Source organism: Patella vulgata, chromosome 5 (genome assembly GCF_932274485.2).
Source record: "Patella vulgata chromosome 5, xgPatVulg1.2, whole genome shotgun sequence".
Taxonomy (NCBI): Eukaryota; Metazoa; Mollusca; class Gastropoda; family Patellidae; genus Patella; species Patella vulgata.
Genome location: NC_065883.2, coordinates 62,415,913 through 62,441,643, shown reverse-complemented (window position 1 = coordinate 62,441,643; position 25,731 = coordinate 62,415,913). Strand labels below are relative to the sequence as shown.

Genomic DNA, 25,731 nt, shown 5'->3' with positions numbered 1-25,731 from the left:
TAAAGTAATTTTGTGCCCCCCACATATTTCACTGATCACATTGTAAGAATATTTGTTTTATTTAATGCAGCTAAATGCGATTTTGATGCGATATAATTTTCAACACAGCAGAATTGATTTATATGCTACTTGAATTACAAATTTAAACACAGTAAATCAATAAATGTAGTTATTGCTTGTTGGCCTTATATTTGTATCCTGCAGAAATTGCATGTAGCTACTTATATTAATTGCTTGTTTAAGATTCTGTATGAATGATTTACGGTAGCATTTTAAAGGAGATGATCCTCCTGCTGATAAATAAATTAATTGTTCAAACTTAGGTAATTAGAGATTTTTGTTATGTGTTTAAATAATAAGCCACTTCATAAATATTTGGAGCTAAAGTGTTTTGATAAGAGCAATTATGTACTTTTTAGATTATTTTTTTCTCAAAGATAAAAGTAATAAAATTTTAATAAGTCTTCCCAAATAACAAGAATTCAAATTGGTGTGTTCTAAACAAAAAAGGTATGACTCTTTCTAGAACAGCCCTGTGGTCTACAGTGACATAAAACCCTTCAAAATACATGATAATGAAAGAGACAAAAGCCTGATTATTCACAATTATATATCTATCATTTAAAACTGAATAGACTATATAAAAAGGTTGAAAACTTTCATCATTAGGGCATGGGTATACATTTATATCCCAGAAAAGGGCAGGGTACCATTTGTATACCCTGGTACCCGGGTTCCGCCGCCCCTGACCATAGGGTAAAACCAATGATAGATATATCAAATTATTTAACATTTCTGCTAGATACAGGTGAAAGTAGGTTGTAATTGTTATTGCCAAGTACATAGAATAATAACCAAACCATATCAATAATGTTCTCTCCCACCAAAATACCTGTAGCCATAGAAATAATAACAAGTTACTCTATACCTTATTGTTTATCAGAAACATGTGTGCCCTACTATACACTTATACTTATATCAGTAGATATGTATGTATAGGGGGTGGATAACACTTACCATATATATAAAACAATAAAATACTGGGTCAAAATATCAGTGCTACCATTTCAATAGCAGCCTTGGAGCAGAACGTGCTTGACATCTGACTGTTTATAAGACCTGTTCCTTAGGATATTAACCTTTCTTTCATTCTTGTTCTACTTCACCACTAAATTGGAGGGTCTAGATCACAAGTGATCTAACAACCAACTAAAATGGTTGGTAGTTAGATCACTTGTGCTCTAGACCCTCCAATTATAAATTGCACATTTTTGGCACCAGGATTTTCTAGTTGGGGGTTTTGCAATGTGCACTTTTGTTAAGAATAAGATTCCAAAAATCCCAGGTGAAATGTGCTATTTAGAATATATGTCTTGGATAGGAAGTACAATCACCAGCAATGATTAAAAACAGCACGATTTTTTGAGTTTCATTGTATTCAATTAATCATATTAATAAGACATTTCGTTACATTTAAATCACAATATTCAGAGTTGTATTCCCTTGAAAACTGGTTTATATTGCGTTTTTGTGAGCTTAGGCTGTCCTTAAAGTAGCTAAGTCTCTAACTCATTATCATCCAAAGTCTTCGACATTAAAAACACAAATTATTTGCCAATTTAAATCAACATTGATTTTGTGATCTTACGGGGAAACGATGAGCTTCTGATATCCAATATTTAAGACAAAATAAGCATTTTACCATTGGTACACTCAGCGCCATTTGTAACAAGCGACTCAAAAGAACGAGGCTAGAATGCATATTGCACAAGTTATGTCAAACGGTGACGCTATATTCTTATCTGGAGAGTATGCGCAATAAATACTATTGGTGTAGACTGGAATAACCAGGTGCTAGAGATTGCCATTCGATTGAGACTTCTGCCATATTTCACTGAAAATAACTGATGAGAAATTACAGTAAAACCAGAAACGATTGAATGTAAATTAGTTTATATACATTCATAAAACATATTGTGTCAATTTCTAGGTCCAGAATATTTGCGAATTAGCTCCTTTAATCAGTCAGAGAATTAATGAAACTTCAAACATACCAATTTTTCAGTCAATGTCCAAATAAATATCATGCAGAATCTTAAAATTCCATCAGTTCTGGTACTGATTGTGTATAGATATGTCTGTAAGGCCTGTCAAGGGATAGTGTGAATCTAGTCATTCGGATGACTGATGTCCCGTGTACAAGTTGGCATGCAGAATGCAGAACCTTTGACAGTTGGAATTCAAAATAACTAACAGTATGCTGCAGTGCCGCTGTCCGGGCAAATTTTCGTAACATAGCACCGTGCATGGCATATGCCCATCTTCATTAGCCAAGTTTGTGCAAAAAAGTAGAACTTTAAACCCCATTTCATTTCATAGATTTGTCAGGTAATATTAGATTGTAACAACAAACAGTGGTATATATTCAGATTGTACAGGTGTTATAATTTAACTCCACAACTTGATGTTTAAATATAAATTAGAATCAGACAGATTTCAAGAAAACAGGTAAAATAAACATTGACAGCGTACTACAAATGGTATTTGATAGAGTGAGAAAAAAACCAAACAACCCTACACAGAATATTGGTAATTGCTTCAAATAGTATTAAGAATATTTAGGATCAAGAAATCAATATTGGCACAATTAAATAGGGTTACAAAAAGTTTCAATTCCTGAATATTTTTTTAAAAGACAATATATTATTATGGATAATTTATTAGGATATCTGAATGGTATTGAGGAACAGGCTCCTGAATATTAAATATTTTGAATTAAACAGACTAAAAAATCTATATAATGATTAAATCTAACTATTGAGTCAGTTATATATACAGGAAACACAACATTGTCTGGGCAAAATTTTCCTATACTGCATGTCCATTGGCCAGTCTGATTGGCGCAAAAATAAAATAGGACATTAAACTCATATATTTCGTTTCATTTGTACAGAAAAAATAGGTTGAAGAATTTTACTGTATGGATGAGCTCGTATCATATCCTTTTTGAACAATACAAAAAAAAAAAAAAAAAATTGTTTTGATCAACGTGTTAAAAATTAAGGTAGCCAAGCTGTGTTATCAATTATTGTGTTCAATAACACATAGACTATTAATAACAATCATAAAATTTACACATGGTGGCTATAAAGTGGAAATGTTTATGAGTGATATTTGTCATTAATTGTATAATTGATTTAATGAGGTGAATGTAAAAGCAATATGTTACCATAATTAATGTCTAATTAATAATTTAGAAAAATTTCAGGCCTAAAGGAAGACCTGCAATAGGCAGATTTAGTTCTTGCATAATGTATGTTTAAGTATTGAGTGTAAGACCATACACAATCACAGTACTTTTATTTTAAAAAAATACAAAAGTATTAATCAAATCAACCAGTTCCAACTTAATGGCTATTTTGAATTTACATTAATTTCTATTGAATTCACACAGCCATCTTAGACTGTCTTAGATAGTATATACTGAATACCCTATTGCAGGTCTTTCTTTAGGCCTGAAATGTTATATAAACTATTAATAAGACATTTATTATCTAATCTTCCATGGGGGGTTGGATGGCCAAATGGTTAGCACGCGCGCGCTGTATCATACAGTCTGTCATTGAGTCAACTGGCGTGGTTTCGAATCCCCGGTTGTACGTGACAAGGAGTAGGGTCGCCTGTCCAACCTCGTGGGTTTTCTCCGGGTCCTCCGGTTTCCTCCCAGTGCTAAAGACCCCTATGCGCAAGCGAATAATTGAACCATATGTTAGTCCCAAAATGACCTAGTTTGTGTCGAGTGGACATTAAACTCTCTCTCTCTCTCTAATCTTCTATAATGTATCTTTAAGTTTTATTTTAAGAGTATACATGGTCAAACGAGGAGTGACATTTTAACGACAAGAATGTCACATTCTAGAACATTTGGTAAAACTCTCTTTAAGAATAATTTGCTTAATAAAAAAAACCTGATGTATACATTATACTTTACTGATCTAATTTTTCGCTCGTTTAAAGATACTTTCCCAAAAAAATATTTATCGGGTGGTTATTTTCAATAAAAGTATGGCAATTTTGGTAGGACCTATACATGGAAAGTAGAAACATCCAATTTACTAGAAAAATACTGGATTCACTGAAAAACACTCATGGGACGCACACAGGACAAAAATATAAGGGTTTCCCTAACCGGCAAACCAACGATTTGGGATGTCTGCTCAAGATTTCTGATCTCTTCGCAATAGGGAGTGCTTGATGTTTATGTTGATAAACTCGATAGTGAATGGAATAGGAAAAAGTGAGAGACTTAAACATACCGACAGTTTCTGAGATAAAAACCACAGGAAAAGACATGGGCAGTGGATATTCTGAAATATTAATTAGGCTTTGATTTTTTTGATAAATGGACAGCAATTAAAGACAACATCATCTTGTATATGCAATGAATTCTCCACGTGACACAAACATGACTCAGTTAATAGATTTTTTGTAGCTTGGAGTATTTATTTTCGAATACAATGTTTTGAGAATGATTTGAAGCAAAATTTTGATAAATTAATTAGTTTGAATATGTTTTTAGTGCAAATATATCATCAAATCACCCAGTTTGTACATTGGAAGGTATCTTTAATGCCATTTAACTCAGCTATAATAATGATTCATGTGTGTTAATTGGAAAATTAGTTAACTGACTCCCAAGTCTGAACACTTTGGTGCAGTATAAATATATTGTAATAATAATAATTGTACTGTCTTCAGTATTCCTGTATTGTTTGTGTTTTGTTGTGTAGTTATCCTGCATTGTCTTTTAGTTTTAGCCTGTCTTCCAAATATAGCGATTTAGTTCACCATTAATCAAATATATTGATTCTTTTGATGAGTTATTTTGATATAATTCATCTAGAAAACATAATATAATGTCCCTTTTTCTGAACATTACCCAGGGGTGATATTTTTTGAAAAATTGAATGTTTGATACCTTTTATTGATTTTTGTTTTCAATAGATATTCTTTTATATTTTCATCATGTATAACGATATAAGTTCCTGTATTTGCCTCAATGACTATAGCCTATTGATTATTTTTACAGAATTACATCCTGTACTTTAGTTAGCTAAGTAGCATCATGGCATTGAAAATCTATTCTGAAACTTCAAAGGAATCCATGGTCATAAGAGGGTCAGCAATCTCAAGCCTTTTGTTTTAATGTTTCTACAGACTACAGACTAATTTGGGGTGATGATTTCCCTGATATACCGTAATGAAAAAAAAAAAAAAAACAACCTTGAAATGATGCCTTGCAATGGATATCTGATTTTAAAACATAATTTTACAGAATAGGCTATATGATGTCAAAATGAAAGTTATTTCATGTGGGGAGAGTTAAGTGTATGTTGTCACCCTGGCCACAATTTGTTCGTTTGTGCAGAAAAGTAAGACATTAAATCCCATTTCATTTCAATTTTTTTCAAAAGTCATACTTTATTAGGATTTTTGTTCAAACTTGCCTTTGTTGTTTGACTAGTCCTATGTAAAGCGGTGGACACATTAGCTGAATCATTCGGCCGAATTAATCGGCGCCAAATTTTATACGGCCGAATAGGTGGATACAGGTTAATGCTTCGCCCTATTCACCAGTCAATTGCATGATTGCATCACCTTTCATGTCACATGATTAAACATGGTGGCGACCATGTCTTCAAACAATCACGTGGATGATGAGTGGTGATTGGCTAATGAATTCTACATCCGGCCGAATGCTGAAGCGGATACAGTAGGTCAATATAATTCGGCCAAATATAAATTCCGCCGAATAACAGTTGGTCACACTAGGTGAATTTCGATGCGATTGATTCGTCCGAATCATTCAGCTAGCGTGTTAGTATAGGGTAAAACTTGAAGCCAAATAAATTCAGATGATTTCTAATAATTACTTAATGGGTTGTTACTTGTAATCAGATTTTAGTTTGTTGTAAATGTTTTCATTTCTGACAAAAGAAAAAAAATATTCAACAACCCTTGTTGACTCCCCAAACAACTTAGCTACTGTGGGCATATTTTTCATTGCCTGGCATTCCATTGACACACCGAACATTCCCAGTGAGTCTGATAGAAAATCTCTCAAAAAAACTTTGACCTGTGAGCCTTAACAAGAATTGTGAACAGAAAGAGGTCACAATATATATTTCAACATAAAATGTGGGTGTATTAAAAAATGATTAAAATAGATTATATGAATTGCATAATATTTAGAAGATCAGGTGGAGGATTATTTTGTTCACAAGAATAAAACACTTCCTTATTAGCTGTTGTGAAGATCAAATGGTTGCATAATTATGACAGTTAGTCAAGATTAACAAGAATCCTAAAAACATGTGAGGACTGAAATTTTTCTGTATATTGTCATTTTCTCCACTGGTATGGAATTCATTACATTTTATGGAAAATATATATGATGTATCTATCATCTCTTGAATTTCTAAACCTTTTTGAAGTGTTATCACACAAAATCACTTAATAGAAATGTAGGTTTATGATAATAAGTTGGATGAAGTGCAGAACATTTTGTACAGAAAAATTATGATTGATTTGATTAAAGATCATTTTACAAAATAGAGGGTCTCTGCTTAAAAGACAAATTTTGTGTGACAATTCCTTATAATTACCATGAAGTAAGGACGACTCTATATGTGTATGGTTTTGGATCATTAAACAAAAGATCCCAGTCCCTCAGATTTTCCAGTCTGGTTATCCCTTGTCATTGGCGCAGGACAAATAGCTTGGCAAGGAAATGGGAAGGGTCCTTCGGTTGAGACAAAAAAAAAAGAAATGAGGTCCACCCATGTAACAGAAGTAATTTGGCTGTCCAGGTTAAAATTTCCATCATAACATGTATGCTCATCTTCATTAGCTCGGTTACCATTAAAGTGAGATTACTGGGTGATCCATTTCTAATTACCATTAAAGTGAGATTACTTTGTAACTTTATTTCTAGTTACTATTAAAGTGAAATTACTTTGTAACTTTATTTCTAATTTACCATCAAAGTGACATTCCTGTACAACTTCCTTTACAACTCAATGACAAACCCTTTGATGCAATGCGCAGGCATTAACCATTCGGCCACCCAAAGTGAGATTACCAATGACGTAGATATATCTACGTCATTGGAGATTACTGTGTAACTTTATCCTAAATACCATGAAACTGAGATTACTGTGTAACATTATTTGGTACTGTGGGGGTTTCGTATTTTATAGATCATTACAATAGCTAGAACTTACCATTTATTATTTGTTCCTTGCATAGTTATCTTTTTATATATTGCTTCATATTACGTCAAAATCGTAATGGGGTTTGTTTATAAATGAAAATTGCGTAAATAGCCACCATTTTGTGAATAGGCTGTCACTTTGCAGTTTGGAACTTTCTATTGGTCAATATGTGATAAAATCAACCAATGTGAGAGCGGGATCTAAATTGCAACTCACTCAGAGTGCATTATAGGCTATGCACGAGCATTTCCCAGTTGCATAGCGTATAAAGGGGTATATAAGGCTGGTCAGATTAAGTCTTGGTCGAACAGTCGAGGGTTGTGGAGCTCAACGGGAATACAAGTTATTTTGCTTTGAGGTGAGCATATCAAGGGGTCACACAGAAGTTATCATTTATTCCGCTTGGGACAAGCTGGGGTTCCGGAGTAGATTTTCGTCTTTGGTGGCTTATGAGTCCTACAGGAGTAATTAAATTATTCCGCTTAGGATGAGCACGGGCTAAAGCGGGTGTTTCAAATTTAGGAAGAATGTTTGAGTTGGATTAAGTTCTAATTACTTTGCGAGTTCCATTCGGGTATTATAAGATTTGGTGCTTGTACGCACTTCGCATCCCTTTGCACAAATGTTGTTTGTTCTGGCTGAGGCAGGCGTAAATTATTGTGTTTTATTGTAAATTTATGAGTTTCTAATTAATTTGCGGGTTCCGTTAGGTTGTTATAAAATTTGGTGCTTGTACGCACTTCACTTCCCTTTGCACGAATGTTGTTTGTTCTGGCTGAGGCAGGCGTAAATTATTGTGTTATGTTTTAGTGTAAAGTTATGAGTTTCTAATTGATTTGAGGGTTTCGTACAGGTGTAAGATTTGGTGTAAGCGGGCACTCCGTTCCCTGATTCCATTAAGTGGGCATAGTTGGCATAGAGATAGTCGATGCAAACTTGGTGCAAGTCCTTTAATTTCATCTGGTCTACTACTGGTAAGAAAAAGACGAACCAACTCGGATACCCGTCTCGGACATTTTCTTTTATAAATGAACGAAATAAAGAATCTAAAACTTTATAAAGGTGTTCTCTTCTAATTTAATCCATGCGAGAAGCCGGACATCATGTATATGAACCTGGCCTTCTGGTTGAATAAGAGCCGGTCACCGCCGACGCTCAAATGCAAATCGGGAACAACGCGTCCCGTTACAGTACTTTTCATATTTTGTTCCTTGATTTCCAACATTTGTCCTGTGAATGAAGAATATCAAATCTGGGTGATTGACATATCTGCACTCAATGTTTTAGGTTTAAATTACGATTGGATTATAGACAACACCGTAAATCAATACCAATAAATCACTTGTCATTTTATTTCATTTCGTCTACTTTCTATGATGTTGTAGTATAGAATAACAGAGATTATTGATTAAAAACCCTACTTTTTATCACATGAAAAATAGATATATCGCTATCTAATATCTTTTTATCTAGACCTAGATGTTAATTCATCTGAAAGACACCTTATATATAACCTTGCAGGTTATAGTAGTTATTTGTTATAATTTAAATCTTTTACTTTTAAACACTTTAAGTGGCCAATCCAGATCTTGCTTTTTTTTAAACAATATCTAATTCTTCAAAGCTTAATCCATGTTAAAAATGAAATCAAATTGATTAGTTAACATTTAATCAAGAAATCAAAATATCAACAGTAGATAATCTTCCCGCCTGGATTGAACCAAATTAAAAAAGAGCTATCAGAAAATATCATGTAAAATATCTTACCCTAAATACTAGAGTCTTAATAATGATTAATATCCCAAAGAAAATGTGAGGGCAGTGGAGTTTGTTGCTCGATGTTATGTTTATTGCAAAAACAAATTATATTTGGGGTCATAATAGGGTGGGGGCAAAATTACCTGCAAGATGAAAAGTGTCATGCAAGATATGCTTATTTCTTCTAGTTGATGAAGGAAATGAAATAGGGTTTAACATCCTACTTTTCTAAACCAACTCGGGTAATGAAGACAACAGCAGTGATGGGATTTCCCCTGTATATTCCGGAATGTCCAACGTTATTTTCCAAACGTCCTAAATTGTCCAATCAGGAATATGTCCAAGACATGGTGAATAATATTCAAAATTCCAAAATTAATATAGTGTACCGTATAACTAACGGTAATAGGCTGGATTGATTAGGTAATTAAGTGATCAACATATTTATCATGTTATACCGTCTATACACCTACCTTCATTAACTACTTAATCTGCCTTGATTTACTGAATCCTTTCTCGGACAATTCATCAATCTAATTTTAAACAGAAGTCATTGCTTCCCCTTTGTCAGACTATTCATCAATCCAATAAGGGTGATTATAATCTTAATCTATGTGTTTACCGCATGGTTTCTGCATTGTCGGACATTTTAATCGCATTGATGTGAGCCGACAATATGTATAAATTAGTCATAGATGTCACATATTGTAAGAATATATACTATTCAAAAAAAGTAAGGGATATTTGATTTTTAAGTGTTATTAAAGTCACCTAATGAAACTGACGAAGAAACAAATGACAAAATGAAATGAAGTTCACATTCATCGATTTATTCTAAATGATCGTTAGACTAAGTAAGGCACAGACTGACCATTATAAGGGTAAAATGATACCCGGGGTCAAACAGCAAAGTTACCACAGCATCACAACCAAGTCAGTAACGGGTAAATCCTCCTCTGTTTGCCAAACAAGCATTGATCCGACGTGGCATACTCCTAATGAGACGTCTAAGGTCATTTTGGTCCAGATTGTCCCATTCCTGTTGCAACGCAGCAGCAAGTTCTTGGACATTGGCAGGACGTTGTTGACGTTGACGTAACCTCTGTCCAAGCATGTCCCAGACATGCTCGATGGGGGAGAGGTCGGGACTCAGTGCTGGCCAAGGTAATGTGGTGATGTTCTGTTGTTGGAGGTAACCTGTAACGATCCTGGCCCTGTGACATCTTGCGTTGTCATCCTGGAAGATGAAACGGCGGCCATGACGTCGTGCGAACGGCATAACATGGACTGCCAAGATGTTGTCCCGGTAGTACTGGCCTGTAACACGCCCTGCAACAACATGTAAAGCCGTTCTTCCAGCAACAGTGATGCCTCCCCACACCATAACAGAACCACCCCCAAATCGATCATGTCTGATGACGTTAACGTCTTGTAAGCGCTCGTTTCGACGACGCCACACCCTCCTACGTCTGTCCAAAAAATCAACAGTGAACCTTGACTCATCTGAAAACATCACATTGCTCCAGCGTCGATTATCCCAGTGTTGATGATCCCTACACCAACGACGTCTTGCCTGAATGTGATGATCTCTCAAACAAGGGATCACGCGAGGACGTCGGGCGCGAAGGTGACCCCTATGCAGTCGATTCCGAATCGTCTGGCCACTCACTCTCACACCAGTGTCTGTTTGAAGACGAGCGCTGATCTGATTTGCTGTGATGACACGATTTCTCAAGGCCAAGGTACGGATAAATCGATCCTGGGCTTGAGTTGTCGCCCTTGGTCGACCTGAGCGTGGTCTGTCCTGTACAGATTGTGTATCACGGTATCTGGACCATAGCCTGCTTATGACAGACTGAGAAACATTCATCGTCCGCCCCACAACCGCCTGTGTTGTGCCGATCTGTAGCATGCCAAGGGCACGTAACCTTTCATTTTGGGTAAGCCGACGCATATCAAAATTTGTTTTCTGGTCACTAAAACAATTAAACTGATGTTTCCACCCTGGAATTCAATGCCACAATGACTGTAACATTCAAAGTCAGAGTCGTGCAAATCTTGGGTTGGACCCCCATGATAATCCCAAGCATCACCTGCATTCCATGCGGTAGCTATTGGTGCGTTTGGGCGTCACATGTAACTGGAAATGTTTCTTCTGTTAGGTTCTATAGTGACTTTTTTCGTAGTCATTTGCATATTTTAGTATTATGCCCCCAAAATCAAATATCCCCTACTTTTTTTGAATAGTATATAACACCCCAAATCAATATATCCATTAACTTGTAAATCGATATATCCGTTAATTTGTCTGCGATATCACTTCGGTGGGAGCGGATGTTAAATAAAGCTATTTCACACACACACACGTGGTTATAATACAATAATCAAAAACTAAAGTAAGGCATCCAGAAAAAAAGGCGTATTAGTGTTGTGCATTGTCAATATACTAGTTCTTAGTGAGGGAGCGAATTAAGTGTTGTGCATTGTCAATATACTAGTTCTTAGTGAGGGAGCGAATTAAGTGTTGTGCATTGTCAATATACTAGTTCTTAGTGAGGGAGCGAATTAAGTGTTGTCATAGTTATATTCAATGACGTCAGTTAGTGTAACCTTTTCCCTACCTGCAATTTTCCAAATAGTATGCCATTTGCTAATACTATACCTCAAAAGACAAAGAACGGCAACATTTAAGACTTTTCGGTTTCATACAAAGTAAGCATGACGTTATTCTTATAAAATGATAATGATTACTTTATAATGCCAAAAACATACCACTTTACAAAGAAGAATTCAAAATGCGATTTCATTGGCTGATAAGTCGGGCAGCAGTTATTTCCCAGTTGTCATCACTGAATCCATGACAAAATGAAATCCTAAATTAAGAAAATAATTTGAATATTTGTTAACAGGTTTTTGCACATTGGACTTCGTTTCGGCAACTTGGGTACTTAAAATATTTTTAGGGACCGCACCGATGGTTGGAACAAAAAGTCATAAAAATCTGGCCCAGCTTCCAGCTTTTAACTAAACTAGAACAAACTTCAATGTTCACTTCAACAAATACAATCAAATTTTTAATGTATCATGCGTAGGGGTGTCTCCAACACTCAGATAGATCGTGTAAAACGCTGGATGATGCCATCAGTGCACAGCAGAGTAACTCGAAATCTGTTACGAAAATCGTGGACAGAAATATGCATCCCATATCCGATTGATCAGTGTTACTTTACTTTTGTAGTCAAAGGTTGAACACTTCTTTCATAGTTAGTAACTTACAGTCCTCAATATGCAGCTGTTTTGAAGTGCTGAAAAAATATCGTCATTTCCTACCGTATGGGCTGTCACTGAAAAGTAGTGTCCAGAATTTGAAATGGGTGGCTGCATGACAATTGCTACTCACCATGTGGGGCCAGGCGTCAAGGATTGGATCGGATCGGAGGCTATACAGCACAAATACTGGCCAAAAACCATGCCAACGTAAAAAGCAAATTTATGGATTCCTTCCCTGGTGCTTCATTGGCCCCAGAGTGATATACCAGCTGCATGCCCCTCCCCTTAGGACCTTCTAATAAAAACTTCATGTATACTCTAACAAGTACCGTAATAATTTTGTCATGCACTGTGTCTTATTTACATTGTAATCAACACTATGTAACATATGGCAATAAATTAAAATGAATTTCAATGCAACTGGATGCTACTTTATTAATGTACACTGAATATAATTTATTCCCTTTATGACATTGTCAAGAAATATAAAACGGCATAAAATCAATAGTTTTTAAACATATGATACAAATACAAAGGCAGAAAGTATTACAGATTTGGAACACTGAACATTTTTATCATTAATTAATGATTTTATTTTTTTGCATTGTTTCTTAATATAGATATTTTCAAAACATTTTTAGATGAATTGGTATTACTGGTACTATTTTCCACTTACACTAGTTACAGAGTTTATTTTGTTGAAGAGGAAGTATTATCAATTCATTCCAGACAAAAAGAAGCTGTTTGAATAATTCATTTCACTAGAATTTCTTCTATTATCTCATATCAGTATGGTAACTTAGTGCCATTTCTGGAGCTGCGGTTGCTCAGTTAGTAAGACGTCGGCTCATTATTTTGTAGGTCCCGTGTTTGATCCTGCTGTTGGCAAAGAAAGTCTATCTGGATTATCCAGAATGGTTCCCTCTTTTCATTGCCAAATATCATTGGTGCAGGATGGACGGCCTGCCAAGGGACACTGTGTAGTTGTTCAGATGTTACGAAAAACCAGATCTGGGGTACACATTGGCATACAAGTAAAAGAACCCTTGACAGTTGGAATTCAAAATAAGAGTAGGCCGCAGTGCCAATGTCTGTGCAAAATTACCCTCGAAGCACACTGCATGGAGTATGTTCGACTTCAGTTTGAATAGAAAAGTAGGACATTAAACCCCATTTCATTCATACTAAGTAACTGGGAATATGATACTTTTTAGTGCACATGAATAAAAAGTGAATCTTTTAAGCCTCGAGTGCTTGATAACTGAGGTTATATATCCTCCCAACTCCAGTCAATATCAATTACATTAAAATATTTTGTGGGTCCCATCGTGAATAATATGTAGCATTTACCTAACCTATTTTGATACCATAAGCTATTTGTCATGACTTATATGATGGACTAACTTTCCTCCAGATGCATTTAGAATTTGACAATCTTAAGAGATATTTTACTGAAGATTTCAGGCCATACAGTTCAATGAAAATAATATGTAAATCTCGTTTCTCTGGAAATTTAGTTTTAAAATACAACCTTCTAAAAACAATTATTCACAATTGATTTGATTAGTATAAACTTGCAGACTAATGACACCAGTGAGGTTTCAAAATAAATATTGTCTGGATAATCGGCAATTATTTATATTAGTTACCTTGATTAACCAGATTCAGGGACTGATCCTCATCAACAAATGGCTCTTGGGGAATGGATTTTGATTGGAGTATATAGATGGAAATTGTGGAAATTCTACAAATACCATGTTCAACATTAACACACGCCCGTAACTAAGCGGGGGGGGAGACGCAGGGGGGGCTAAGCCCCCCCTGCAAAAACATATTGTTAAAATAGATGGGGGGGGGGTATGGGTTTCTGGGTGGTCTACCCCCCCCCCCAAAAAAAAAATTTGGAAAAATAAAACATTGTAGATACCATTTCCGACTATTTCGGTCCAGGGACCCCCTAAATTGGTCCACCCCTATTTGCCCGTAATATTCCATTAAGAACAAAATACTTTAATCCCTCACTGGATTCTAAAGAACTATTTGTTTCTATTTCTCATAAAGTATCTCCGCCTTCATCAATACAAACAATATCTATTTTATTAGAAAGCAGATTCACTTTATTGAAGCCTGCTTCCACAATAAAGGGTTATTTAGTGATGGTGTTATTTACATATGCTTGACTGATTGAAGAGTATAAACGGTTGGTAATAAGGTTTGGCAGCAGTAATAGGTCTATTGATCTGTCGTGGGAAACCACTTCTATAATCCCTTAAGATTAACCTCATTGATAGACATCTCAAAAACCTCATATTTCTAAGTCGAACTATAAAAACTGTCAGTCTTAGTTGAGAAATCCAACACCGACCCTTGGCCAAGTGATTTGAATACTTGCTTTTTTTTTTGTAGTTTAATATTACTAGAATACCAAAATATTTTAAATATTTTATTCTGGTATTTGCTGAAATAAACATTGATATTTTACTTGTTGTGATCTTACTTATGATTGAAATGTTGTTTTTTTTTTGTTTTTTTTTTTATGTATGATGTATACCGTACATGTATAGGACCTTGTATTTTTTCATCCCATCCAAACACCTATACATTGTCCCTTACCAGGCCCTCAGTCCTGCACCACTGACTTTGGAACAAAATAACTCTCCTTCTAATTGAGCTAGAATGTTCAAACTTGGTGTATAGTTTCATTACATTGATACCTTGACTAAGTTCGATAATGAACATTTTTTGCACGGGGTAAGCAGAGCGATAAGCAATTTGATTGGCCGAGACTTTGGAACAAAATAACTCTCCTTCTAATTGAGCTAGAATGTTCAAACTTGGTGTAGGTGTTTAGTTCAATGCCTTGATGGATTTCGAAGATGAGCATTTTCTGCTTAGGGTAAGCAGAGATAAGCAATTTGATTGGTTGATGGTTTGGGACATGATAACTTTAGTTCTAATTAAGTGAGATTGATGAAACTTGGTGTATAGTTTCATTACATCAATACCTTGACTAAGTTCAATCATGAGCATTTTCTACTTAGGCTAAGCAGAGCGATAAGCAATTTGATTGGTCGAGACATTGGAACACAATAATTCACATTCTAATTGATGTAGAATGTTCAAACTTGGTGTAGGCTTTCATTAGGTGAATGCCTTGATGGAGTTCAATGATGAACATTGTATGCTTACGGTAAGCAGAGATAAGCAATCTGATTGGTTGATGCTTTGGGGCATGATAACTTTGAGAGAGATGAAACTCCGAATATAGATTCATTATATCATTACCTTGACTAAGTTCGATGGTGAAAATTTTCTGCTAAGGCTAAGGAGCAATAAGCAATTTGATTGGTCAAGACTTTGGAACATAATAACTCTGCTTTTAATTGAGGTAGAATGTTTAAACTTGATGTAGATGTTCATTAGGTGAATGTCTTCACTAAGTTCAATGATTAACATTTCGAGCTGAAGCCAAGCAGAGCTTATCAGTTTCATAATCTTGATTCTATTTGATAGAGAGTGATGAAACTTAGTCTATAGTTTAACTGTTCGATACTTTTGAAAAAAATAAATGTTCTATTAATTAATACGTGTCATCTAATTATTTTGGTATTTCGGCGGGGGACATCAGCCTCACTGTTGGCTTGTTTCTATTGATAATGAATTCTCACACAAATGCTCAGAAGATTCTTTGTTTAGATGAGCTGAGAAAAATACCACAACGAAAGAACCCATTACTATTTTCTTTCAAAAGCATTTTATCATCTGGCAAATTTAATTATTCTATGTTTTTGCTGACAAATAAAATAAACAGCTGTTATCAATGACTGTTTCTATCAACAACTATATGAATGTTCGTAATATTTTTCATTATATATATCTATGATTGGCATAAATAATATTGTATTCAACCCAACAGGTGAATGATACATTTGGTTTTAATTATCAATAACCTGTTTTTGTCACACCAGTTGTAAAACTCCATTTCTCATTTCATGATAGCCAATAAACAAGAGTAGTTAACACTTCGGCATAAGGTTCCAGCTATATAGCTGAATACGAATATTGCGGTGGGTTCAATTTACCCAATATATATTTTATTTTGTTCCAGTACATCAGGAAGCACATTTCTTATTTTTAATGAAGCCTTCAATCTTGATCAATTGGAACTATTTTTGACAATTGGGTAAAATGGACCCACCTTGATTCTCAAAACAATACTGCTAAAAGACAGAAAGTAGAGAATGGGTCCACCCAAGGGAGGGAGGGAGGGAGGGAGAGAGAGGGGTGGGGTTTAACATCCACTCGACACAAACTAGGCCATTTTGGGACTAACATATGGTTCAATTGGATTTCAATAATTCGCTTGCATGTAGGGGTCTTTAGCAATGGAAGGAAACTGAAGGACCCGGAGAAACCCACAAGGTTGAACAAGCGACCCTAGTCCTTGTCACTTACAACCGGGGAATCGTAACCAGTACGCCTTTTGACTCAATGACAGACCTTGATGCAATGCACACGCGCTAACCATTCGACTGTGCAGGACGGTGACTGACAGTTTGTACACATGATATCAGTTACGTACCCACACTGATCGGCATTGAATATTCGCTAGGCCACCACAATCTCTGATAAGGATGACATCAATGCGGTTTAATGAGCCCCAAATATTAACTTTTTTCCTCCGACAAATCAAATTCTAAAACATTTTTTTTAAGTATTAGAACCAGCGGCTGCCAGGCAGGATACGCCCACATTTTGCAAGAGATGGATAGAGAACAAGCTAAACAAAAAGCGATTTTTCGTACAATCAGGGGCCATAATTCAGGAAGTTACGGTCCGATATGTGCGAATATTGAAAGGAACAGAGATTATAAACTTACATTTCAAGTTTCATCAAAATCAGAAGAAAATTGTGACCTCTAGTGAGTCCACAACCTTGATATATCATATTTTTACGCTATTTGAGTACGAGGTGCGGCCATTTTGTCCGTCCGTTTCGGTCTGATTTTTACGAAATTCGAACTCAACCATCCTTAGGGTGTAACGATGAATATATTGTAATGTTTTTTTAAATCGGATAAAAATTGTGACCTCTACAGGGTCTACAAGCTAAAAAACGTGACTTTTCGTACAATCAGGGGCCATAATTCAGGAAGTTATGGTCCGATATGCGCGAATATCAAAAGGAACCGAGATCTTAGGGTTATAAACATACATGTCAAGTGTGAACCAAATCGGATAAAAATTGTGATCTCTACAGTGTTCACAAGCTAAAAACGTGATTTTTCGTAAATTCGGGGGCCATAATCCATGAAGTTACAGTCCGATACATACCAATATCGAAAGGAACCAAGATCTTAGGGTCATAAACCTATATTTCAAGTTTCATTGAAATCGGATAAAAACTGTTCACAAACAATTGTGGACGGACGGACAGGGGCGACGACAATATATGTCCACATGAAAATGTGGGCGTATAAGAATAAAGACATATAAAATGTAGGTGAAAAAAAAAATATGTAGTGTAAATGGGTATGTTAAATGAGTAAAAGGCACCATTCTGCCCAGATGAGTGGCGTCTTATGTAAACAATACATGCGACATTGAGCCAATGATTGACACCCCCATGATGTGATGTCACATGTTAAAAGCAGTTATAAAATAACTTTTCACAATACCTCTATGAAACAGATTGTTACATACTGTTAAAAAATTAATATGCTATTCCCATGTGCCAGTCTACATTCTCTCAGAAATCACTCAGAATTGAAATCTGGAATTTCTTAAATGAGTTCAACCATACTGTTAAGCAGATCTAGCGATCACTATTTGAGTTAAAAACTCTTTTGGCTCATTCTTTATATTTTTGCTCTTTTGGCCCTTTCTTCAGATAATTTCTTCATATTTTGGCCCTTTCTCCATATTATACCTCTTTCGGCTCTTTTTTCATATCACTTCATCATATTTTGACTCTTTCTTTATATTTAAGTATTTAATTTGTATACATCAAAACTGTCTGTTAAATCTGGGACTGGCCTTTTAATGGGACTAAACATCTTTGATTTTATGTTCTTTCAATAGGTTGAATTTAGCTTGTTTACTGATTTTAGTTTCATTTTTTGGCTTACTGTGTGGTTAGTAGCACACAAAGTCATTTATATCTCAACCTAGATGTGACCACGATCCATTGCCATCCCATAAAACAAAACATGTAAATTATATTTTTGACCCAAATTAAGGAGGTCTAGTCTGATTAGTATAGGGAGAGATTCTATCAAGATTGGTAATCTAATTTCCATAGACTTCTTAAATAAGGGCAATATTCATTAAATTCAAAATATTAAGCAGGACATGATTTTAACAGTATTTTTGAAACATGGGCAATAACTTTGTCAAAATAATCACCAAAATTCTTGAATACTGGATGGATGAATCTTATCGATCCACTCTTGCTTGTATTGTATTTTACAGTGTATTAAGCCAAGAGTTGTCTTTTGTTTGAAAATCTTTATATTAAACCAACAGTTCTGTAAGTCTATAAAATAAGCTTTTACTTGACAACAAATAATAATCAATAATCATCACTCTTACATCTCAATAGGTTTTTCAGATTAGATTCTACACTTACAAGATTTTTCTTGTAGCTCAATTCTACTTTTGTATTTTTTACAGTTTCAAAACATGTAGAAAACAATGATTGTTTTTTCAGTCGATAATCATGACCTAAGTCAGTGGTTCCTAACCTTTTTCCACCTAGGTTTCTCCTAACCCTTACTCGGTTCTGTCAAACTTCCCATAATCGGGGGCGTTAGGACTTGGAGCGTGTGCTACCTCTTTCACATATATCTTTGATAAACCCTATAAACATGTGCAATCTGAAAAGCTGTTCTGATCAAAATCATGGTACATCAGATCAACCACAAAATGTTTCACTCTCCGAAGACCAACAATTTCATACTGAATTGGTTATCTTTCATAAACCCAATTATCTCCAATGGATGACTAGGTTTGGGAAACACTGACCTATGCAGATTTAATACAAGTATGTTTCAAGAGGCATCATTTGGGTTTCTCTGGGGGGTTTTCTACCTTAAAGCCCCAACATTCCAGAATACAGATTATAGAGTTCAAGACCATACACAAGTACTTTCATTAAAAATATTTGGTCAAAAAATGAATTGAATTGGTCATGTCTAACTAAAGTTATGTCCATTTATTAAGCATTACATTATATAGTTTTTATTGATTTCAAACCAGTCTTTAATTCTCTTATATTGTCTTTTTTTGTACAATCTGTTTCATTCTGCATGAAGGTTTTATTTTATGCTCTGATGAGCTTAATTGCATGAATTGCATAATTAATTTAAATTGAAATTGCATGTACTTTTGAGGACCTAAATTGCTAATATTTGGGACCTAGAAATTTACACAAATGGGTCGCAACGCATATGATAATGTAATGTATATAAACTGATTTACATTCAATCATTTCCGTTTTTTACTCTAATTTCAAATCAGTTATGTTCGGTGAAATATGCCAGAAGTCTCAATCGAATGGCAATCTCTAGCATCTGGTTATTCCAGTCTACATAGTATTTATTGTGCATGCTGTACAGATAAGAGAGTATGTCGTCACCGTTTGACATGACTTGTAGAATCTACAAATGGGACTGAAACGCATTATGGTACACAATTCGTGTACCAATGGTAAAATGTTTATTTTGGATGATATTGAGTTAGAGACTTAGCTACTTTAAGATACATGTGACTGATCTCTGAATGAAAATTTAAGGTCCACCTGTGTTTGCATGCATCTGAAAGAATATGACAGTTGGAATTTGGGGAAGAGTTGGTGGAAATAGCACTGTCTAGGCAAAATTAACCAAGTGCACATGGGTCATGGGGCCATAGAAAAAACTGTTTGTCATTCTCAAAATGATCAGAGTACTGTGCAGACAGGGCTTTAAACTCCGTTCCATTCAGCTCCACTTCTGGTTGATGAATTTTGCGTCTAGTAGATCTCATTTATAATTTAGTATGTCTTAGCGTGACTTACCACAACCAATGATGATGTTGATTTGTAGCATGCCTAATAAAAAAAAAATTACACGTCCTAATTAAAAAAAAATATCTTCCCATAGCAACCAAGAAGAGTCTCTAAACATTTAATTTAAACAAATGAATAGAAAGTTTTATATTGTCCCTTAATTAGGTTTCATTTGCCAGACATGCCATAAATCAAAGTTGTTCTGTATATAATAGACCCCCATTAGAAATAAGTACTGTTGCCGGTATACAGAATGATTGAATAAAATGGGGTTTAACATGTTGCTTGTCTGCACCATTCAGGGATAATGGAGGTTTAAGGTGTTACTTTTCTGCACCAACCAAGGTAAATGGATATGACATACGACATGCAGTGTGCTATTTTGCCTACAGTCTAATCTTATTTCTATTTCCAACTGCCATTGGATGTTTAACATGCTGCCAATGGTATGCAGAGGATTTTGTTTTTCATCACATTTGAACCACTAGATCTCTTTCCTTGCCAAACCCGCCATCCTGGAACTTCTTGGAAAACGCAATCTGAACAATCTGATGTGAGCCAGCACCAAACTCATACATTACAATTCAACAGAAAGCCTCAACAATACAAGTACTGTACATGATGAATCACAATGCATAATCCAATTCAAATAAACCAAAAACAAATCAACACAAAAGGTTTGGTAAATTTAGTAGAACCATATAAAAAGGCCCAAACAAGCCAGCAGTAATATATAAGAAGGATGCCTTTTCCCTAATCCCAAAATAAGTACATTTTGATGACATTCATAAATTACTTTTTCATTTACCTTTTTATAAATCATTGAGCCACTGAAACTATTTAAACCTTGAGAGAATACATGCCCAAATAATTGAATAAATAATTGTTCTGTCACATAAAGTATGTGTTTTAGTTTATTGAATTTTGATGCATTGCAATAGCTTCATATTATATTACACAGTTCATTCTACTTGTGCATTCAACTATATGTTTATCTCAAGTCATGTTAACCTGAACATACAAATATAGCATCATTGAGATCAAAATGATCTATCTATTAGGATTACTGAATGAATGAAAGATTCCTACTAGACAAAATACCATCTCTGCCAAAGATATGTTGATAACCAGGTGTCCGAGGACCTGGCTAACCATCTTCATATCATGCAGAGGGTAAAAAACATTGCTACTCAGATGATGTTGCAGATAAAATATAACATTCATTCATTAAGTGGTAACATGGTAAGGTTGAACCTGGTTTACATGATCTGGGGTCACATTACAAGTTGCTTCTGACGTCAAGTCTGTTGTTTCTGTATTGTACAGATTTTCTAATGCTCTACAACTTTCTTTATGGACTATAAAAATAAGTTTACAGTTGTACCTAAATATAAGATCCATTTTATAATAGACACAAAACTTGGTGATGCTTCATGTTTATTTTAAAATAGCATTAACAAACTATTGTTCTGGGGAGGAAATGGTAGATATCTTGAAACTTATACAGAACTATAATTAAGTGTTATTGTTAATGTACTTTAAGCTCCAGCATTATCTCGACATAGAATTGTAATTAAAGATCCAGCCTACATTTCTATTTTGTTGAAAAGTAATTAAAACATAATGACATTTTACTTTTGTTATTAACCCTTTAGCATGAGGACTGGCCAAAACTACTGCTCCCTCCAACTCATGTGAATAGCTATAATAACTGATTAGACAGCAGTTAGAGAGCATTAGTTTAAGGCAGGTTCAATAAGGAGCTACATAAAAAACAATTAAAAAAATATTACTTTTTCTTCTAAATTTTTCAGGGAACTTGGCTGGTCAATATTTACATATACCAGGTGCTAAAGGGTTAAGGAAAAAAAGGGGGACCCTCAAGTAGGCTATGAATTTTGCACAGAAGGAAATGAGCTATTGTGTGTTTCATATATTATAACCAAATAATCAATCTTTGGGCATTAGGAGAAAAATGACAATGTCAAGCATTCTGTTCAAAGTCATAAAGGATAGAAATAAAAAAAATGTCAACACATAATTTGGTTAAACCAATATTGTACTAAACATTAATTCAAGTACTGATTTATAGTTCAAATCAGTTATAATATGACGGTGCTCATAATCACCGACAAGAACATTTCCTATGTCAATAGTACCAAAAGTATTGCACAAAATAGCTGACAAGGAAATATATGTTACAGATAATGGCATATACTACACATATTCCAAATTTAAATGTTTTCATAAAAAATTAAAAAGATTATGGACAATTGAAATTTGGACAAAAACGATCTTACAGAGTTTTTTTTTGTCTAATTCACTTATCCATAATCTCTCAATTTTTTACGAAGTCATTTAAATTTGGGATATGATGTGTAGAATATGCATATCTATAACATTTCTTTCCTTGACCATCACTTTTTACAAATTTTGGCTGATATTGACGAACAAACATTCTTGTCAATCCTTGTTGGTGATTATGGTAGAAGGACTCCAATAGTATACTAAATTCTCTATGTAAAAAAGGGCACATGGAAAAATTATATACATCAATTATGTTTCAAAATGTTTTCCTATACAGTATATAATATAGCACATAATTTGCTAAATGTGATTTTTTTTTTTTCTTTTTAGGAACATTTGTAGCTGGTCTTTCTGTTCTATGCTGTTCCCGTGTCAGACCAAAAGGCAGTTCAAAGTCAAGTGTGCTTTGGGTTAACTCGTATGTGGCCTTTCTACAGTTTATAACTACTTTCTTATTCTTACTTGGATGGATCTGGAGCATCATGTGGGGAGTAGCCTTTCTCTCTATTTCAGGTAAAATCATTGTCTTTGTTAGTCATTTTAATTGTAAAAGTAGCCACGGTGGCTCAAGTGGCAAGACATTTGCTCGCTAACCTTCAGGTCCCGTGTTCCATCCTGTGTTGACCTTGAAATGTTCATCAGGATTTTTCAGCGTGGTTCCTCCTTGTCAGTGGTGTAGGACCAAGGGCCTGGCAAAGGACAACATATAGTCGTTTGGATGGGACAAAAAACCAAGGTCCTTGGCAGATGGAATTCGATGTAAGACTAAACCGTAGCACCGCTGTCAGGACTAAATTTCTCTCATAGCACACTGTATGGTGTATGATCGTCTTCATTAGCCCAGTCAGAGCAGAACAGTAGGACGTTAAAAACCCTGTTTCATTTTAATTATAATTATAAAGGGTCATCATGGTAAGCAAGTGGTCAGAGGCAAATAAAAGGCCATCATGGTAAGCAAGTGGTCAGAGGCAAATACAAACAAGTTTTTAAAAGAATTTATTTAGGGAGATAATTCTGTGATAACGACTGAAGGCTGTGGAATTTTAATGATATCTTCTCTATTCCCCCAATTTATGATCCAAAATTCTGACTTTAATTAGGATTCTCCATTCAATGATACTTTAAGCACTCCCTGGAAATCTCTTAAAATCTGACCTGTGGATCGCAGGATATTTTGTAAAGAAGGAATCCATGTGATGACAGTATGTGTAAATGTGGGCATATATTAAACAATAAATATCTAAACTTATTCCAAAATCAACAATTGGCTACAGAGACTTCTTCTAGTAATACATTCAGACCACGTGAAGATTGCTAGCAAGTTTTGTATTCATCAATGTTTATCCATCAATTCACATTTTCTAGTGAACCCTAGGTAGGTTAGTAACTTTTTCCTAGGAGCAGTATAGTCTGAACTGTCGCAGTTGTAGAGAAGCAGAATGTACAAAGCTTCGGCAACATGGGATTTCAAATCTAACCCAAACCAGTTTGCTATTAGAACCAGTTAGCACCTATTTAACCTTTGAAAGAAACATTTCGTGACAGAAATTGTAGTCTATGTATGGTATAGCCTGGCAGGCCAGCTCACTGCTGACATACTGTTTTACAATTTAAATTTTTTTTATTAGATACTTGAGATATTAAATTATAAAATTACCGATAAATAATCCTTCTTTTTCTTTTTTCAGCCGAATATTACAGAAAGCATGATTCCAGTCATGAAGGAAAAGATCACCATCATCACCACCATCATCATCATCACCATCATCATAACCAACAACATCATCATCATCATCGAGATAATGATCATGAACACCACCTCACCAAAATACCTTCTATTCCAGAAGACAGTCCATCAGATCCAGATAGTTCAGTTAATGTTTTACCACATGCTAATGGGACATCACATGTTTATAACACAACACATGAACTGTATGTGGCACCTGCTCCCCCTAGTAAGCAAACCCAGCCAATGATTGTGCTTCAAGAACCGCCAATAAACCATTCCACTGTGTCCAATAAAACTGGGCCAATCCTCAATGCCCGTACAAGACACCAGAAAATCATTCAAAGACAAATGTCAGATAACCAATTGTCTCCCTTTAATCTTACCCATCAACACCTTGAAGCTATTGTTATCCATGATGCGCCATTTCAGGCACCACGTCCAAGATTACAGAGAACTGAAACTGTTGATAGTACCAACTCAGCAGCAGCAGCAGCAGCAGAAACTAATGGCGTGACTGTGACTTCATGATATTGTGATACCAATGACTGATTGAAAATATTTTTATAATTTTTAAACCTACTGTCCAACTGTTTGTAACGAAAATCCTCCTGTGTTCAAGGCGCCGTCTGCTATGCTTTTTGTTAAATTTTTTGAATGGCATTTGCCTTCCTAGAACCGCTGCTGTATGAAATATATGCTGCTGGATTTGTGATTATTGTTGTTATTTTATGGATGTGAAGCACTCAGATGGCATTGAGGTTAAAACCATATTAATCATTGATTTTAAGATGAAAATCCTAATGTAAATCTTGCTTAACTGTTTTCAGCATTAAACTGAGTAATTATATTATTTTTATTCTGTTTACAGGAGAGTAACATTTTACATTACTAACTTGGATGTGGTTACTCTTTCTGGAATTACACAGAATGGGTTATTTAAATATTCTCTTACTGCTTGTTATGTTATATTTTATGTTTCAGTATACATTATTCAAGCTATATATCTTTACGACATACATTATTTAAGCTATATCTTTATGACATAAATTCAAAGTAATCCTCAGAAAGCACCAGTTATATTTACAGATTATTTTAATAAAACACCCACCCATTGGGAATAAACCAGTGTACATTGTGAAATTTTTGCTAGCTTACATGGGTTATCCTTAAGAAGCTGATCATTCATGTTTAGTCATGATTAGTAAAAGAACTAACTTTTCGACCAAATGTCTGTAAATGCTTTGAGGAAATAATAATTATAGTTTTCTACTTGCGAGAGGGGATATATTTTTCCCCAGTCGATAGTACAAGAACAAGAACTTGCTGCCAAGGCACACAAGAAATGG

At 34.9% G+C, this 25,731-nt stretch overlaps 1 protein-coding gene across 1 annotated transcript in view; it reads left to right on the top strand.

Moving 5' to 3' along the window:
- Positions 1-25,513, top strand: part of LOC126820954 (uncharacterized) — a 46,755-nt gene extending 21,242 nt beyond the window's left edge. Inside the window, exons 2-3 of the mRNA XM_050549177.2 lie at positions 22,987-23,169; positions 24,345-25,513. Coding sequence (XP_050405134.1) covers positions 22,987-23,169; positions 24,345-24,913 — 752 coding nt within the window. The 3' untranslated portion in view covers positions 24,914-25,513. The remainder of the gene's footprint in view (positions 1-22,986; positions 23,170-24,344) is intronic.
- Positions 25,514-25,731: the final 218 nt, after the last annotated feature.